Below are 18,314 nucleotides of genomic sequence, written 5' to 3'. Positions count from 1 at the left end.
TCAGCCTCCTGAGTAGCTGTGATTACAGGCATGCAGCACGACTGCCGGCTAATTTTTTTTTTTTGAGACGGAGTCTCACTGTGTCTCCCAGGCTGGAGTGCACTGGCACAATCTTGGCTCACTGCAAGCTCTGCCTCCCGGATTCACGCCATTCTCCTGCCTCAGCCTCCCCACCAGCTGGGACTACAGGCGCCCACCACCACGCCTGGCTAATTTTTTTGTATTTTTTTAGTAGAGACGGGGTTTCACCGTGTTAGCTGGGATAGTCTCGATCTCCTGACTTCGTGATCCACCTGCCTCGGCCTCCCAAAGTGTTGGGATTACAGGCGTGAGCCACCGCACCCGGTCTAATGTAGTACTTTGAATGCTGAAATCAGGACAGTGCCAGGCAAACTCGGACAACTGGTCAACCTAGCTGTTAAGTAACTAACTTGCTCTAAATCAGTTATTAAGCAGCAGGGCCTGTATCCAAATCCAGGTGGGCTGACTTCAGACTCAAAATTGTTTGCTTTTGCCAGTGGTTCTCAATCTTGAGCATGCAAACCTGGAGGCCGTGTTAAAATTCAGATAGCCCCCTCTTCAGGGTCTACAATTCAGTAGGTTGGGGCAGCCTAGAATTTGCCTAACAAGCTCTCTGGTGATGCCGACACTGCCGGACTAGGAACCAACTTAGAAGATCTTTGTACTCGTCTTTTTCACCTCCAGATAAGGACTTTTTAACTTTTATTTTGTGAGACAAGGTCTCAATCTCTCTCTCAGGCTGAAATACAGCTTATGATCATGGTTCACTGCAACCTCAAACTCTTGGGCTCAAGCAATCCCCTGCCTCAGCAATACAAATGAACATATTGGAGGCCAGGTGTGAGACTCCACCTCAAAAAAAAAAAAAAAAAAAAAAAAAAAGTAAAGCAATAGGGCTGGGTGGGGTGACTCATGCCTATAATCCCAGCACTTTGGGAGGCCGAGGCGGGCGGATCACAAGGTCAGGGGATAGAGACGGTCCTGGCTAACACAGTGAAACCCCATCTCCACTAAAAATACAAAAAATTAGCCGGGCATGGTGGTGGGCGCCTGTAGTCCCAGCTACTGGGGAGGCTGAGGCAGGAGAATGGGGTGAACCGGGGAGGCGGAGCTTGCAGTGAGCTGAGATCCGGCCCCTGCACTCCATCCTAAGTAGAGAAATAGAACAATGGCTACTCCATAAAGCAGCCTCCAGGGCTGCTGGTTGCTCATTTTTATGGTTATTTCTTGATGATATGCTAAACAAGGGGTGGATTATGCATGCCTCCTCTTTTTGACCATGTAGGGTAACATTCTGGCGTCCCCACGGCATTGTAAGCGGTCATGGCGCTGGTGGGAGTGTAGCAGTGAGGATGTCCAGAGGTCATTCTCATCGGCATCTTGGTTTTGGTTGGTTTTGGCCGGCTTCTTTACTGCTTTACTGCCAACCTCCCATCTCATCCTGTGACTTAGAAATGCCTCAACCGTCTGGGAACGCAGCCCAGTAGGTCTCAGTCTCATTTTACTCAGCGCCTACTCAAGATGGAGTTGCTCTGGTGCAAAGGCCTCTGACAGCAGCTAAACACAGGTGGGGGCTTTCTAAGAAGCAGATCCAATGCCTACTGTCCTTCCTCACTCCCCTAATAGATGTAGGGCACCACGTAATTGTACAGACTGAGGGACATACTCTGGGTGAGAAGAGCTTACCCTATCAAGGAAAAGTAAGTTCCCAGATGAAACACCCCAGATACAAACGTATTGTAAGTCAGGCTTTGTAAGTTTTCCAAAACTCACTACAGGGGTCCCCTTTGAGGTGCAGAATCTTCCTGTATCACAATAATCATGATTCCTTTGCCAAGGCCTTTTGATGTCATGGTCCGTGTTTTCCTCCGGATCCTTGGGCATGCGGAGGCAGAAGCAGAGCCTAGCAGAGTGAGCGACAAACGCAAGGGAGGCTGCAGCGGGGAGGGAGCGAGGGCGGCCCAGGGCCCAGCCAGGCGGGAGCCGCGGAAGAGGAAGACCAGCCAGCCAAGGGCGGGCGGCTCCAGAAGAGGCCCGGGACTCCCCAGTTTCCCAGCCTCTCGCACCCCACGCGGATCCCTGCCCCGACGCTGATTCAGGGGGTCAAAGCTTCGGAATGGGGCGGACCGCGGCGGTGACTGGAGGCACCCCCGTTTCTCTGGGTGTGGCCTGCGGACCCCCTCGGGAGCAGGTCGTCCCGCACCGGTGTCTGCCCCCGGGCCCCAGGGACACTTGCACCCGCCCCACTCACGACGGCGTGTCCGGTCCCCAACCAGGCGTGGGGCGGGGTGCGAAGGTCGCGGTTCGGCCGCCCAGCCCGTGCTGCCCCCACCGCCCCCAGGCTTCGGGCAGCGCGCGCCCGGGCCACCCACCTCCCGCGGGCATGCGCAGGGCGGCCTCTCCGGACGCTGCGGCCGCGGCCTGGGAGGGCTGAGCGCCTTCGGGGGCGGTAGAGAGAGCTGGAGGCATCTGTGTGATCGCCCGGCTTAGGTCCGCGCTGAGTCGGGACGCAGCACAGCTGCCCGCGCCCGCTTGGACAGGCGAAGCCCTGGGAAGCAGTGGGAGAAGGAAAGACTGGGCCGGCGCCGGGCCGTGCGCCTGGAACCCCAGCGCTTTGGGAGGCCCACGATGGCGGATCGCTTGAGCCCAGGAGTTCGGGACCAGCCTGAGCAACATGGTGCCACCCCGTCTCTACAAAAAACACAAAAATTAGTGTGGCGCGGCGGTGTGGACCTGTGGTCCCAGCTACTTGGGAGGCTGAGGCAGGAGGATCACTTGAGCCTGGGAGTTCGAGGCTGCAGTGAACCCTGATTGCATCCCTGCACTCCAGCCTGGGCGACAGAGCAAGACCCTGTCTCAAAAAGAAAAATAAATAAATAAACGACAGCCAGACTCACTGGATTTGCCTCCCAGCTGTGTGATCTTGTGCAAGTCAATCTCTCTGTGCCTCAGTTCTTCAGCTGTAAACTGGGATAGTGATAACTTCTTGTGCGGTGGCGTTTGAGGAGCTGGGTGAGGGAGCAGGACTGCACAGATTCTGACCACCATCGGTCCAGGTGCGATGACACTCCGCCAGTGGGGGCAAGACACATGCGTGGTCTCCCAGACATCCGGAGCAGCTTCCATTAATACCCTGCCTGCCTGGGCCCAGCCATGAGAACTGCCCCTCGCCGAGGCAGAGTCTGGTCTTCCTCTTCTTGGGGAGCCCCAGAACTTCCAGAGAGTGTCCTGGACCATGAAGGCGACCAGGAAAGGGAATAGGTGGGTGGAGGCCTCTGCAGTGAAGCCTCAGGCCCCCTCTGGTCTCTCCAGGGTGGTCCTGGATCATCTGAATTTCCCTTTGAAATGAGCATGCACAGGTTCAGCTGATTCACAACTTAGTTTAATACCGAGTGGGGTTCATGCCACAGGGAAGCTCCGCTGCCCCACAGGGCCTGGGCCAGTTAGAAGAGAGCAGCCTCTTTGGACCACTGGCGGGGTCTTCTCCTTCAGCATCTAATACTCACTCCCTGGCCCCCACTGGCCTCCATGCCTCTCTCTGCCCAACTTCCAGCATTGTGCAAGGTCTAAGACCTCTTTGGACATGAGGCATGTGGTCTTAACCTGGCCCTTGTTCCAGACAGGTGGGCAGACAGGTAAGCAGAGCCGGTGCACCCAGGGCAGGCGAGGGAGCCGTGTGGCCAGGCCTCAGGACCCTGGACCCCACCGGGAGATGTGCTCCTGGGCTGGAAGGAAGCAGAAGAGAGCAGGGCCCGATGGCAGCCCAGGCAGTCCCAAAATGGGGGCCCTGCTGCACTCAGCCTGGAAGTGCCCATGGCCGTGGTTCCTGTGATGCTCCCGACCTTCCTAGCAGGGGCTGCTGGGAGCTGGTGCCATGCCAGGTTTCACCTCTGCCTCCACCATAGTTCATGGGGCTCCCAGGAACACCGAGGAACCCAACAGGTTCCCAGGCAGTAGCTTTCATGACAGGAGGAGAGGGTCCTTGGAGAAATTCCCTGCAGAGCTGCAGCTCTAGTCCTGCCTGTGTGGCCTTGCTGTGTGAGGCTGGGCCTGTCGCTGCCCCTCTGGGCTCAGGAGCCCACAGGTACAAGGCCCTGAGCAGGGCATCCTCCCTGGCCCCGTGTGCCCAGACCCGCCCTGAACCTGCCACCTAGATACCCTTGCAGGCTGGACCGGGTCAGCAGCACCCCCAGGGACAGGGATCAGAGAAGGGGAGCCTCAGGAAGGCCCTCACCAAACTGGCAGATGTAACGGTTTCGGGTTTTGCAGCGCTGGTCGTTCCAGTTGAAGGCAGCTGATGCCTGCAGCTCCACGCAGTTGCCAAACCTGCAGGCCAGGGTGTGGTGCTCAGGAGGGAAGAGTGGAGTCAGGGGTCTGGGAGAGGCCTAAACTCTCCAGCCATCAGGACCCTGCATCTCAGGGGCTCCAGGGCCCCCACCTGCAGATGGGGCTGCTGGGAACCAGGCCCATCCCCGAGCCCCCATCCCTGCTTCCCAGACCACTTCTCAGGGAAGCCCCTTCCTGGGGTGGGAGCTCTGCCTACCCCATGGCAGCCACGCCAGCCTGTGGGGACGGTATGGACTGGAATAGACAGCCCCACTTGAGAGGTATACCTGGGAACCCAACAAGGCCGACTACCTCCAGGCAATAGGCCAGGGGCACAGGCCGGCTGCCGGCAAGGAGGGCTGGCTAAAATCACTGGAGCCCTTGGTGGCCTGGCAGCAGGACCACCTCCACCCCGGCCCTGGGCATTCCTGGGCTTTGAAGAGCAGGGTGGGGCCACATGACCAGAGGGTTCTTGGTCCAGGATGGCTGGTGGGTCCGCAGGTGCGGGGTTGTATTGTGAATGACTGCAGGGGGCGTGACAGCTAAGGAATGCTGGCGTCAGTGTAACTGATGCAGGCAGAGGGCACGCGGAGGGAGGGGTGAGTGGATGAGAGTTGGAGGGATGGAGTCACAGCCAGGGGACACTGGGGATGGACAGATGGATGGAGGCTTCCTGGGCCCCTCTCTCCCACGTGACATGCCTTCCAGCTTGCATCTCCCTCACCACAGCACTGGCCCACACCAGCTGTGCCCACAACTCTCTGGCACCTGGGCAGGCACCAGGGAAGGCTCAGATCTTCAAAGGACCCAGTCAGGCAGCAGGATGGGGTGGGGGGCTCTTCAGTGTAGCCTGGGGGCTCTGCCAGGCAGGCCCGAGTGAGAAGGAGGCCCAGGGGAGGGAGGCACCCCACACTCACCCCTGGTTGTCAGGCTGCCCAAAGGCAAAACTGGTGAAGGCCTGGTGCTCCCCTGTGGCCCAGCGGAAGGAGTCCTTGGCAGTCTTATAGGTGAGCCCTGGGCCGGGATAGTTGAGGCTGGCCCATGGCCAGAGGTCCCCCGGCCCACTCAGACCCTGGAGTCTGCTGCCAGCTGCTTTGCTGGTCCCTCCTGCCAGTGCTGGCAGCCCCCATGTGCTCCCTACCTGGGCCCTCCCCGGGAAAGGGGGTGAGCAGCCGGCCCCGCTCTGGGCTCCAGGCCCTTACCACACCCTCGCCATCTGCTGGCAGCTGCCACAGCCCAGGGTTCCTGCAGCAGGGTGGGGCATCACAATCCCTTACTCGCCACACCCCCAATCAGCCGGGCACTCACCGATCCAGAAGTTCCTGGTCTCGAAGTCACTGTCAGTCACCTCGTTGGTGGTCTCCAGGCGGCCCAGGTAGAAGGCGAGGATATCCTGCACTTTCTGGCTCTTGATCTGTGCCAGCACCCCACCTTTCCTCTGTAACCCCACCCCAGGTCACATAGGCAGGGCTTCGAGGAAGGCTGCCCCTTCCTGCCACCCCTGCCCATGGCCGAGGATGTCACGTGTGTGTGCTGGCCAGGCTGTCATCACCCCCAGCCTGCACAGTCTCCCTTCCAAGAGCAGGAGTCCCTTCTGTTCACATGTGCTTCTCTTCTCCCTGTGCACAGGGGCCTGACTGGCAGCCCACAGGCCCGGGCAAGGTCTGGCCCCTAAGGATGTTCTGTTTCACCTGCACAGTGTCTTCAATATATCTGAGTTGATTGCCAACCCCAGAAATTAACTGTGGTTTCGAGAGCTGCCAGTGGAAGTCTGAGCTGCTGGTTTTATTGAGCAGCCCCGAGCTCTGGCCACTCTGATCTTGCATTCCCTCCTGCAAGGCAACCAGTGGCTGGAACTCCCTTAGATGGAGGTTGGCCTTGACCTTGGCCCCTCAGGTCAATAAGTGACCTCCTGGCTTCTATAAGCCTCGGAGTCCATGACCCCTGCTTTATGCTGATGAACAGGGTGAGGTCAGAGACATTGAAGAAACCATCTCTCACTCCAGGGTTCCTCCATTAAGACCCTCACTTGAGGCCCGGGGGGGGTCCCTGGGAAGGTTGGGGTGACCGTCACCTGGCATTTCATCCTGGCTCTGTAATAGGTGTCTGCCTCTGAAGACACCATGAAGCAGTCTCCGTCGATCCTCAGGTCACAGGTGTGGAAGGGAAAATGCACCTTGGCTGGGGTAGGGGAGCCTGAGTTTGTGTGTGGACTTCAGAATCGCTGCCCTTTCCTGCCCTGCCAGAGAGCTAAGCTCAGGGTGCCCCTTCCTCCGGCCACCTGCTCCAAAAGAGTGGGTGGTGAGGGTCAGGAGTGTGCTGGTAAGTGTGGAACATTGAGCTTGCTCTCTCTCAAAAGAAAAAAAAAATCCATGGTTTGTAGCATTTGCCAATTTCTTTGGTGTAAATATCCACGCTGTGGCCAAATATCCAAGCTCTCAACATGTCACTGAATTAGTTGGAAAGAGAGGTACACAGTGGGCTCCTGGGAGCTGATGCCCCATTGAAGGGGGCCTTGAGAGGGGCTGGCTCTTTGGGGGCCCTGGGGCAGGACTCACTGGCACACTGGGCTCCCCCGTAGCCGACGTCACAGACACACGAGCACTCCTCCTCCCGAAACCGGCCGTGCACACACTGCAGGCTGCACCGCACTGCCAGGGCAGGGCAGTGGGGCAGAGGCTCAGCCCCCAGCCTTCTGGACCCCATGCTGCCCCCCAAAGGCCTCAAACATCCAGAGAATGCCAACCACAGCAAAAATACCCTCCCAGACAGAACCCTCCCAGACAGAACCCTCCCAGACAGAACCCTCCCAGACAGAACCCTCCCAGACAGAGAATGGCAACCACAGCAAAAATACCCTCCCAGACAGAGCCCACAAAGGCTTCTGATTGCTGGCGTGCCTGGTGTCTTTGGTTTGGTCCCCATTGTAGAGTGAGGCATATTGGAGTTTGGAGGCGACCTGCCCATGGTCACAGAGTGGGTTAGGGTTGAGGGGCAGTGGGGCAGGAATCCACTTCTGGATCCTAATTCTGTCCTCCTCCCAAAGCCTAAGGGGCTGAACCTGATTTCACTGTGAATCTCCTGCACAGCTCAGGGTCTGGCAAACAGCTAGTGCTATGCAGTGGGCAGACTCAGGGAGTACACGGTCAGCACCCCTAACACCCTTGAGACTCAGGAAGTGTAGCAGCCCCAGGACCTGCCGCGAGAGCAGAGCTGGGCACACCCAGGCTCCAGTGCCCTCACCTTGGCAGTACCTGCCCGTGTAGCCAGGGGGACAGTGGCAGTGGCAGGTGCTGATGTTGAGACGTCCATGGTTCTGGCAGCTCATGCGACAAGGGTTCCTGGGGACCTCTGGTCAGAGGAGGAGGGGACTCCGAGAAAAGGGTCTCCTCCCAGCAGGCTGGGCAGGAGCCTCCCTGGGTGCTGAGGGTCAGGGCTTCCGGGACAGCCCAGTAGGATGCTGCCACCCCTACCCCAGGGTCACCAGACCGAGCCCTCATGCACTCACCACAGAGCCCCCCTGCGTGGTCCCAGGCTTTGAAGCAGCCCGAGACGCTGGCTGTGCAGAGCGAACACCAGGCGCCCTTCTTATAGGGGACGATTGTCTTCCCGTTGACCTCCCAGTTGCCTCTGTGAGGACAAGCAGGCACCACAGGGTGTGGGAGGGCCTGGCCTTGGGCAAGGCAGTGATGGGTCCCTGCTGCCTGCCCCCCTGACCCCTACAGTTCCTGCGGCCTGGCCAGAGAGTCAGGGAGCTGGGTGAGAGAGAGAGACTCCCTGGGAGAGAAGAGATGACCTGCAAACGAATCCTGGACAAACTCCCTGATACCAGGACCAGTACCCAGGAAGGGGCATCCACAGAGCAGAACCTTCTGCATGGCCACAATCTTCAGCACCCTCTGCCTTTCCTCTCCTCCCCTCTCCCGCCAAGGGTGCAGAGGAAGGCGTCAGGGACTTTACTTTCAGGTGGATGGGGCGGCATCTCACCCTCAGTGAAAGCGCCCCTCCCTGCCTCCCAGACATCCCAGCAGAGGGTGTAGCAGGGCTTACCCGGGGGAGTAGGCACAGACAAAGGCTTCTATCGCTGCCTGGCCTGCAGAGCACAGGTGCCGCCCACAGCCAAGCTGGCTTGAGGTGGCCCACACGAGCTACAGGAGACACAGGGGGTCAGAAACCCTATTGTGAACTCTTGGCGAGGGGAACACAGCTTTCACTATCATCCAGGCGGACAGAGGGCTCCCTCACCTCCTCGGGGGCTCAGGAGCAGCAGCTGTCCTGGGCAGGGGTAGAAGCATGGGTGGGAATAGTTCAGGAAGGCTTTTTTATTTATTTTTTATTTTTTTATTTTTGAGATGGAGTTTCACTCTTGTTGCCCAGGCTGCAGTGCAATGGCACGATCTCTGCTCACCACAACCTCCACCTCCTGGGTTCATGCGATTCTCTTGTCTCAATCTCCCGAGTAGCTGGGATTACAGGTGACTGCCACCACGCCTGGCTATTTTTTTTTTTGTATTTTTAGTAGAGATGGGGTTTCTCCATGTTGGACTGGTCTTGAACTCCCAACCTCAGGTGATCCGCCTGCCTCAGCCTCCCAAAATGCTGGGATTATAGGTGTGAGCCACCATGCCCGGCCCAGGAAGGCTTTCTTAGTTGAGGGGGAATGGAGAGGGGAGGGCTAGCAGATACCTGAAGGGAGGGGAGATCGTTGATGGGTGGAGGGAACTAGCCAAAAAAAAGACTGGGACATCAAGGGCCTTGTGACCGCATTATGGCCACAACCCTTCACTTCTTGCACCAGCCCACTCTTTTCAATGTGACTCTGCAGCTTTTTGCAGCAAGCAGAGGTGTCTCTTTCCTTGCTCCTTGAATCTGGCTGGCCCTGTAACTGGTGTTGGCCACCAGAATGCAGTAGAAGTGATATTGAGCCGATTTTGAACTTGGCCTTAAGAGACCTTGCCATTTCTACTCATTCTCATAGAACCATGCTCAGCCACCACATGAACAAGCTCAGTAAAGCCTGGTGGAGGTTGGAAGGCCTCATGGAACACAGATGAACCACTAGAGGCCTTTTTGCACAGCCAGCTCCCAGCCAGGCCCCTAGTTGATTGCAGGCGTATGAGTGGGCCCAACCAAGACCAGAAAACCTCCCTGTTGGCTGGGCGTGGTGGCTCAAGCCTGTAATCCCAGCACTTTGGGAGGCCGAGACGGGCGGATCACGAGGTCAGGAGATCGAGACCATCCTGGCTAACATGGTGAAACCCCGTCTCTACTAAAAAATACAAAAAACAAGCTGGGTGAGGTGGCGGGCGCCTGTAGTCCCAGCTACTCGGGAGGCTGAGGCAGGAGAATGGCGTAAACCCGGGAGGCGGAGCTTGCAGTGAGCTGAGATCCGGCCACTGCACTCCAGCCTGGGCGACAGAGCGAGACTCCGTCTCAAAAAAAAACAAAAAAAACAAAAAACAAAACCTCCCTGCTGAGCCCAACCCAAGTGGCTGACCTTTAGAATGAGCGACAACTTGGAAATAGCACAAATGGCCAATATGTAAGAAAAGTGAAACAAACTCTCTAGTAGAGACTAAAAATTACATGTACAAGCCTGGCTTGTAGCAGGCAGATGTGAACATGTGATCATATACATGTATCCAACACTTATAGAACATGTATTGTTTTTCAGAATGCATGGAACTTCTGCAAACCACAAAGCAAGACCACACATTAGACCACTATGCAAGTTTCAACAAATACCAAAGAATCAACACATCCTACAGGCCATATTCTATGAATTCAGTGCAATGAAATTTAAAGTGAATAATTTACAAGTAAATTAAGAAGATAACATAGTTCAGAAACTTAAAGATACACTTCAAAATCTAAAACAACATCACGGCTAGGTGTGATGGTTCACATCTGTAATCCCAGCACTTTGGGAGGCTGAGTTGGGTGGATCATGTGAGTTCAGAAGTTCAAGATCAGCCTGGTCAACATGGCAAAACCCCTTCTCTAATACAAATTCAAGAAATTAGCCAGGCACGGTGGCATACACCTGTAGTCCCATCTACTTTGGACCTGAGGTGGGAAGATCACCTGAGCCCAGGAAGTTGAGGCTGCGGTGAGCTGAGATTGCACCACTCCACTCCAGCCTGGGCGACAGAGCCAGACTCTGTCTCAAAACAAACAAAGACAACATCATGATTGGAAATAGAAAAAACATCCCTAAATAACAATGAAAACATTAAATATCAAAACTTATTGGATGTAGCTGAAATCGTTTAAAGGGAAATTTATAGCTTTAAATGTATATAGTAGAAACAAAAAAAAGATTTTAAATTAATAATCTAAACATTCATATCAAGAAAATTAGAAACAATAATAGAGGCCAGGCACGGTGGCTCATGCCTGTAATCCCAACAGTTCGGGAGGCCGAGGTGGGTGGATTATCTGAGGTCAGGAGTTCGAGACCAGCCTGGCCAACATGGCAAAACCCTGTCTCTACTAAAAATACAAAAATTAGCCGGGTGTGGTGGTGGGCGCCTGTAATCCCAGCTATTCAGGAGGCTGACACGGGAGAATCTCTTGAACCCGGGAGGAGGAGGTTGTAGTGAGCCGAGATCGCGCCACTGCACTCCAGCCTGGGTGACAGAGCGAGACTCTGACTCAAAAAAACCCAACAAAAACAAAACAAACAAAAACCAACAACAAGAAAACAGGGTTAGGTTTTTCACACCTTTGAGTCTGACAAAACTTAAGGAGCCAGGGCTGGGCACAGTGGCTCACACCTGTAATCCCAACACTCTGGGAGGCCGAGGACGCGGCAATCATGAGGTCAACGAGATTGACATCTCCTAGCGTTACAACATCCCCGCGTGCACACCACGTCCTCTACCTAGACAACATACCAAACATTAGCCCGGGCATGCTGTCGGCCAGCCCCGTGGGCGCCTGTAACTCCAGCTAGCTTCAGCGGAGGGGGGCGCTGACCACGGCGAGAATCTCTATCGAACCCCGGAGGAGGAGCCCGTCCTGTAGTGAGCGCATCGCCGCCACTGCACTCCCAGCTGGGTGACAGAGCGGGACTCTGACTCAAAACAAACCCAACAAACACAAAACCAAACACAAACCCATACAAGCATAGAAGCAACAGGGTTACGGTGTGGTGGGTCGGCCACCCGTTCGAGCTTTGAGTCTGAACAAAAACTTAAGGAGCCAGGGCTGGGCACAGTGGCTCACACCTGGTAATCCAACACTCTGGGAGGCCGAGGGCGGAGCAGATCATGAGGTCAGGATGACATCGATCCTGGTTAACATGGTGACACCACGTCTCTACTACACCACGTCTCTACTAAAAAATACCAAAAATTAGCCGGGTGTGGTGGTGGGTGCCTGTAGTCCCAGTTACTTGGGAGGCTGAGGCAGGAGAATGGTGTGAACACAGGAGGCGGAGCTTGCAGTGAGCAGAGATCGTGCCACTGCACTCCAGTCTGGGCGACAGAGCAAGACTCCGTCTCAAAAAAAAAAAAAAAAAATTAAAGAGCCACAAGATCTTTGGGAAGTGGGAACTGGTTTGCTGGTCTGCCCAGTTGGTGTAATCACTTTGGCAACACCTAGTTGTAGGCACATGTTCTTTTTTTTCTGAGACAGGGTTTTACTCCTGCTGGCCAGGCTGGAGTGCAATGGTGCAATCTCAGCTCAGTGCAATCTTCACCTCCCAGGCTCAAGCAATTCTCCTACCTCAGCCTCCCAAGTAACTGGAACTACAGGCACACACCATCACACCCGGGTAATTTTTATATTTTTTGTAGAGGCAGGTTTTTGCCATGTGGCCCAGGCTGGTCTCAAACTCCTGGGCTCAGGCAATCCTCCCACCTTGGCCTCCCAAAGTGCTGGGATTACAGGCGTGAGCCACCACGCCCAGCCTTGTGTAATACTTAAACGTGCACAACACACTTGCATAAGTAGTAGAGGTATTCAATATTGCCCGGGGTTTCGCTTGTGTTTTTCAGTGCCATACCTTAGCACCTGAACAGTGCCTGGTGTGTATAGAAGACCCTCAACAAATATCTGTTGAATGAAGAGAAAAAATGGAAACTTGCTTGGCAGTGATGCTCCTGAACTTCAAGAAGATTCCCTCCAGGGAGGGACAGCAGAGAAAGGGGAGGAGCAGGGCTTTAGTTTAGTAGCATCTTCTAAACCTAGGTAGTGGGTAAGAGTGGGGCCATTTTAAATTTATGTTTGAGGCCAGGCACGGTGGCTCACATGTGTAATGCCAGCACTTTGGGAGGCCCAGACAGGTGGATCACTTGAGGTCAGGGGTTTGAGACCCAGCCTGGCCAACATGGTGAAACCCCATCTCTACTAAAATACAAAATTAGCCGGGTGTGGTGGCTCATGCCTGTAGTCCCAGCTACTTGGGAGGCTGAGGCAGAAGAATCACTTGAATCTGGGAGGTGTAGGTTCTAGTGAGCTGCGATCACACCATTCCACTCCATCCTGGGTGACAGAACAAGACTTCGTCTCAAATAAATAAATAAATAAATAAATAAATAAATAAATAAATAAGTTTATGTTTGAAATTATTCATATTTCAGATTGAAAAAAAGTGGCTTAGGCCAGGCGTAGTGGCTCACGCCTATAATTCCAGCACTTTGGGAGGCTGAGGCGGGCAGATCATTTGAGTTCAGGAGTTCGAGACCAGCCTGGCCAACATGGTGAAACCCCATCTCTACTAAAAATACAAAAAAAATGAGCTGGGTGTAGTGGCGTGTACCTGTAATTCCAGCTACTCGGGAGGCTGAGGCACAAGAGTCGCTTGAATCTAGGAGACAGAGGTTGCAGTGAGCTAAGATCATGCCACTGCACTCCAGCCTGGGGTGACAGAGTGAGACCGTGTCTCCAAAAAAGCAAAAATATGGCCGGGCACAGTGGCTCACGCCTGTAATCCCAGCACTTTGGGAGGCTGAGGCGGGCAGATCACTTGAGGCCAGGAGTTCAAGACCAACCTGGCCAACATGGTGAAACTCCATCTCTACTAAAAGTACAAAACCATTAGCCAGGCCTGGTGGCACATGCCTGTAGTCCCAGCTACTCAGGAGGCTGAAGCACAAGAACCACTTGAACCCAGGAGGCGGAGGCTGCAGTGAGCCGAGATGGCGCCACTGCACTGTAGCCTGGGCAACAGAGCAAGACTCTGTCTCAAAAAAAAAAAAAAAAAAAGTAAAACTAAACAAATTGGAGGAAAAGGAATCCCAACATTTAGGACAAACTAGCCTCTTCTGAGATGGCCCAGCAGGAGCCTGTATCTGGGAGCTGGCACGCCGGCCTCACTGCAACACACTCACCTGCGTGTAGTGGGTGCAGGTGGCATTGCGGGCACACTCCCCTGCCACGTGGCTGTACCGCTGCCCCTCTGCAAACCACAGGCTGACCACTTCGACAAAGGACGCTGAGCCCGCGGGCAGCAGCTGCACGTTCCAGCCCACTTGAAAGGTGGGCCACGGGGCAGACACCAGGCTCGGGGTTGGGGTTCCACAGAGGGCTGCCCTGGCTTGAGCCAGTTGGGCCAGGCTTTCACTCCAGTCCTGTGGGGAGCACAAACAGAGACATCTGTGGGAGGCCTTTGACTGCTGGGCCAGGCCTCCCCTACCATCTCTGAGCATCCACCGGGTGCCAGGTCAGGAGGCAAAGAGAGCACTGGATGAGGAGTCCTGCTGGAGGAAGCACTGGTGTTGTCTGATGCGCTCGTCCAGGAGGAGCCCGGCCTCTCAGGACTGAGCCTCCATCTCTGAATCCTGTTGTGGGCATCCTTCAGCCCTGCCCAGGCAGTGGGATGGGCTCCTGCTGTCTTTCTCCCATCTGGTCATGTGAGCAGTGCTCACGCCTTACAGACTGGTTCTGTGTTTGGGCCCTGGCCATTGTCAGAAAGGCTCCCCTACTCCCACCCGGCCATGCTGCCCTCCTGTGATGCAAAACGCCCTACAGCCACGCCTCTCTGCCCTAGTCTCCTGCCCCTGGTACCGCCTCATCGGCTCCCTACCACGCACAGCTGACCCCGCCCCCTCCCTCTTCTTTTTTTTTAAGGCAGAGTCTCACCCTGTTGCCCAGTCTGGAGTGCAGTGGAGCAGTCTCGGCTTACTGCAACCTCCGCCTCCCAGGTTTAAGCGATTCTCCTGCCTCAGCCTCCCAAGTAACTGGATTAGAGCCATGTGACACCACATCTGGCTAATTTTTGTATTTTTAGTAGAGACGGGGTTTCACCACGTTGGCCATACTGGTCTCAAACTGCTAACCTTAGGTGATCTGCTTGTGTCAGCCCCCCAAAGTGCTGGGATTACAGGCCTGAGCCACCGCGCCCAGCCCCTTCCCTCTTCTTAAACAAGGGGCCTGGCAATCGCTACCCCTGGGTGACCTGCTGCAGCCGCCTGATCTCCCGAGACTCTCTGAGCTCATCTGTAATTGGAACAGGGAGGTGCTGTAGGATAGAACTCACAAGCACTGAGTGGGTGCAGGGTGGGGGGCCCTCAGGGCTGCACCCCAAGCCAACTTTACCCTGCACTAATGTCCATCGGGGTTTTACCTCTGATGAAGGCTGGGGCCAGGAGTTGGGCGCTCCCCAGGGTCCCTCAGCAACCCCACACCTCCACAAGACCTTCAGTCTCCACTGTGTCCAAAGAAGGGGTGCCCCAGAGCCCTAGAGGCCCGGAGGGTGCTCGGGGCCGGGCCATGAGGGAGGCTGAGACATGGAGCTCCATTTGCACCTTTATGGAAATGAAGTTTTCTAGGACTTTGACAAAAGGGCCCTGGAAAGGGTGCCAACTGCCAGTCATCGACCACCGCAGGCCCTCCTGGGGTCCCAGGCAGGAGTACCCACCACGGAGGTCACAGCTGGGAGCAGCCCTAGCGGCACCGGGTCTGAGCCTGAGGAGGGGCAGAACCACTCAGGGCGGGGGAAAGGGAGCGAAGCGACCTCCCCCATTTAGCCACCCCACCCCTACCTCCTGGGAAACTGACCCTAGAGTGCTCAAGGACGCCACCGGGCCGCCTGCCTCGGAGGAGTTCATGGGAAGCAGCCATGGGGAACCCTCCCGCCCCCACCACCCTGCCCTGGCTCCCTGGCCTGCTAACATGGGCTGGGGCTGCTGGGGTCTCAGACAATGGGGGGCAGCGTTTCTGAGCCCCCAGATGACAGCCCCAACCCAGCAGCCCCAGCCGGGCTGGTGGAGAACACTATACCCCCGATCCCCGGCCCCTGCTGAAAATGTAGACGACTGAGTGAGCAGAGAACATGGGCAAGGCCCGTCCTAGTGGCTCAGATAAGCTCAGGAGGAGGCGCTGGGTCCTTGCACAGAAGCCCCTCCCCAGCCCAGCAGGACCCTCTCCCTCCCTGGCCCGCCCGCCCATCCTGCAGGGCTCCTTCCCTGGAGGAGGAGATCCAGCTCCTCCAGCGGCTCCTGGTCTCCGTGGCAACAAGATGCCAGGGAAGGCCCAAGGTCCTGCCCTTCAGGCAAGTGGGAGCCAAGGGGCCCGACCTCCTGAACTGAGGGTGGGGGGCTTAAGAAGTTGCAGAGACCCCCAGCAACCAGGGCCTTGGTCCCTCACGGCCAAGGTGCCTGGCTGTGCCTGCCCACCCTGGTCAAGTGGAAGAGTGCCTGGATAGGCATGGCCTCCCGAGCTGCCCTCTGGGGTCTGTGCCTCCAGCCACCCCCCTGGCAGAGCCCAGCTGGGTCTGGTACTCACCAGCCTCCGCATGTCAGCCGCAGGGGGCTGGACCCAGCTGCGCAGGCGGTTGTGCAGGGAAAGGAGCAAGAAACTCTCCTTCCTGTTCAGGGCTGGGGTGGGGAGAGAAGGGAGTTCTTTCCATTCTTAGGCAGCCCGAGGATGGGGGCACCTGGACCCAACAGAGCAAAATAAGCACGTGCCCCCACCCTCAGAAAACAAGATAGGAGAGGAGTGTGGTGGGTGCAGGGGACGAGGGGCACAGCGATGCAGCCAGGCTGAGAGAGAGACCAGGTACAGCAGGCGTGGGCTGAGTGCTGGGGTAGGGGTGGCGGGAGGGAACAGGGGTGGGGGCTGGGTGTAGGGGGCCCAGCCCTGGCTCCCAGTAGGCCCCTGTCTGGGGCTCCTCTGGGCCACTGAGTTTCTCCAGGCCCCACCCACAGAATCCCTCCAGCATTCCTCCTTGACCCCAGCCCTGGCCCTCCTTCCTCCTCCTTCCTCCCCAGTCCAGCATCCACCCCTCACCGCCCCCAGGCTGTCCCAGGACTTCCTCATTAAACCACCTGCAGGACTGGCCTGGGGCTCAGACTTCCAGAAGTCTCCTAGCACCCACTCTACAGAGCTCGTAATGGCGCCTCCACCTACCTCCTCACCAGGTGTCCCTTACCTCCGGCCATCGGAGCCTGCTCCTGTAGCTGGGGTGGCCACACCTCTGCCCAGGTGGTGCCAAGGAGGGCCAGGAGCACAGCCAGGAAGTACCCCCGGGCAGGGGAGGTCTCCGAATGCAGCATGGGTCTGTTGGGCCTGTCAGGTGCTCCGAGCACAGCCTGGCTCAGCCACCCGGCTTGTTTCTCAGGCTGGATGGAGCTATTCACAATCTCCAGGAGTCAGGCTGGGCTGCTGGACAAAAGAGGGAGGCTGGTGAGTGAGTAATCAGTGTGTCCAAACAGCCTCCTGTTGGCGCTGGCATGAAAAGAGACGACTCCGGGGGATGCCTGCCTGCTCTGGCCTCAGCCTGGCCAGCCCGCCCCCGACAGCAGGCAGAGTGGCGTGCACTGACCCCGCGGCCCCTGCTAATCATTGTAGGATTATTAGCGCCCTTGGGGAACCCCCAGAGACCCCGCTGATTGGCCCACGGACATTCCAGGGCTGCGGATTAGTGACCAACGGCTGTGTCCTGGCTGGGACAGTGTCCTCCGAGCCCACTGATGGCTTCCACTCCCCAGTCCTGGGCCCTGGGAGGAGGCTGGAACCTCGGCTATGGTCCTTCTGGTGAGCAGGAACTGGGCAAGACCCCAGGGGAGTTCTTTCCTTTCTTAGGAAGCTCGTCCCAACCCCCCAGCCATGAATTAAACATAGGCAAGAGGTAACCGCACACCAGAGAGGTGCAATCTGTGGGCCTGAAGAGGGGTGGGCTGAGGCCGCACCTGCGCTAGGAAAAGGGTGCCTTAGGAAAGTCTGTCTGGGCAGTGTCGGGGGCTGGGCCCAGCCCCGGTGCCCACCACCTTCACCCACGTTGACTATGGGCCATGGGGGAGTGAGGCAGGAGGAGTCAAGGCAGGCGGGGACCAGAGCACGTGATGTCCTTGGCTGACTCCAGTCCTGCTCGGATCAAGTCTGCTTCTAGACAGGTGGCGTAGCAGGAGGGCAGCACCTTGCCACGATGTTCCGTGGCCCGGCCGTGGTTGGCATGATCCCACCAGAGTGAGCTGGAGCAGATCTGCACCGTGGGCCACGTTTCTCAGAAAATACAGGGCTGTCCTGCGGGCCGCAGCCTAATGCCCACATTCCTCTCGGGGCAGATCAAAGGTTATTCAACCAGGTCACAGCCTTGCAAACCAACTACGTCCTCCTTCTGGAGTTTGTGTGATCCCTGGCCCGAGCCCGCACCCTCTCGGAGCGGGGTTCCAACTCTGTGGAAGCTCCGCTGAGATGCAGGTAGGGTTGGCTTTCCTGGGGAAACACCAGTGGAATGCGGCTATCGTCATGGGTGCCAGGGAAGCGGACGAGGCCAGGGATACAGGACGTGCAGGCAGTCTGGAACTGCGTGTCCCCCACAATACCTAAGGGCTCAGGAGTTTCTTCTCCCTCAAACAGAAACCCAGCACCTCAGGGTCACTGCATGCAGGTCCTAGCAATGCTTAATAGTTACCTGTTTTTTGGTGTATTTTTATTTTTATTTTTTAGACGGTCTCACTCTGTCACTCAGGTTGGAGTGTTATAATCTCAGCTCACTGCAGCCTTGACCTCCTGGGCTC

At 56.6% G+C, this 18,314-nt stretch overlaps 1 protein-coding gene across 3 annotated transcripts; it reads right to left on the bottom strand.

Annotated features, from left to right (window-relative positions):
- Window positions 1-3,381: 3,381 nt before the first annotated feature.
- LOC108527437 (C-type lectin domain family 18 member A) lies at window positions 3,382-17,556 on the bottom strand. Of its 3 annotated transcripts, XM_017868723.1 has the most exons (13): window positions 17,484-17,556; window positions 16,724-16,956; window positions 16,078-16,169; window positions 13,683-13,922; window positions 8,398-8,495; window positions 7,856-7,977; window positions 7,591-7,698; window positions 6,906-6,998; window positions 6,422-6,528; window positions 5,656-5,785; window positions 5,265-5,361; window positions 4,256-4,347; window positions 3,382-3,746 (listed from the first exon to the last, which is right to left on the bottom strand). In XM_017868723.1, the coding sequence occupies exons 2-13, from the start codon at window positions 16,845-16,847 to the stop codon at window positions 3,709-3,711; spliced, it is 1,341 nt and encodes a 446-aa protein (XP_017724212.1). In that variant the 5' UTR covers window positions 16,848-16,956; window positions 17,484-17,556; the 3' UTR covers window positions 3,382-3,708. The 3 variants fall into 3 exon arrangements, with proteins under 3 accessions (XP_017724212.1, XP_017724213.1, XP_017724214.1); XM_017868724.1 differs by lacking the exons at window positions 7,591-7,698; window positions 17,484-17,556 and having other exon boundaries at window positions 16,724-17,103; XM_017868725.1 differs by lacking the exons at window positions 13,683-13,922; window positions 17,484-17,556 and having other exon boundaries at window positions 16,724-17,034.
- Between the last annotated feature and the right edge of the window lie 758 nt (window positions 17,557-18,314).

This window comes from Rhinopithecus bieti, unplaced genomic scaffold (assembly GCF_001698545.2).
Source record: "Rhinopithecus bieti isolate Rb0 unplaced genomic scaffold, ASM169854v2 scaffold_2574, whole genome shotgun sequence".
Classification (NCBI taxonomy): Eukaryota; Metazoa; Chordata; class Mammalia; order Primates; family Cercopithecidae; genus Rhinopithecus; species Rhinopithecus bieti.
This window is presented reverse-complemented; position numbering and strand designations above follow the sequence as displayed.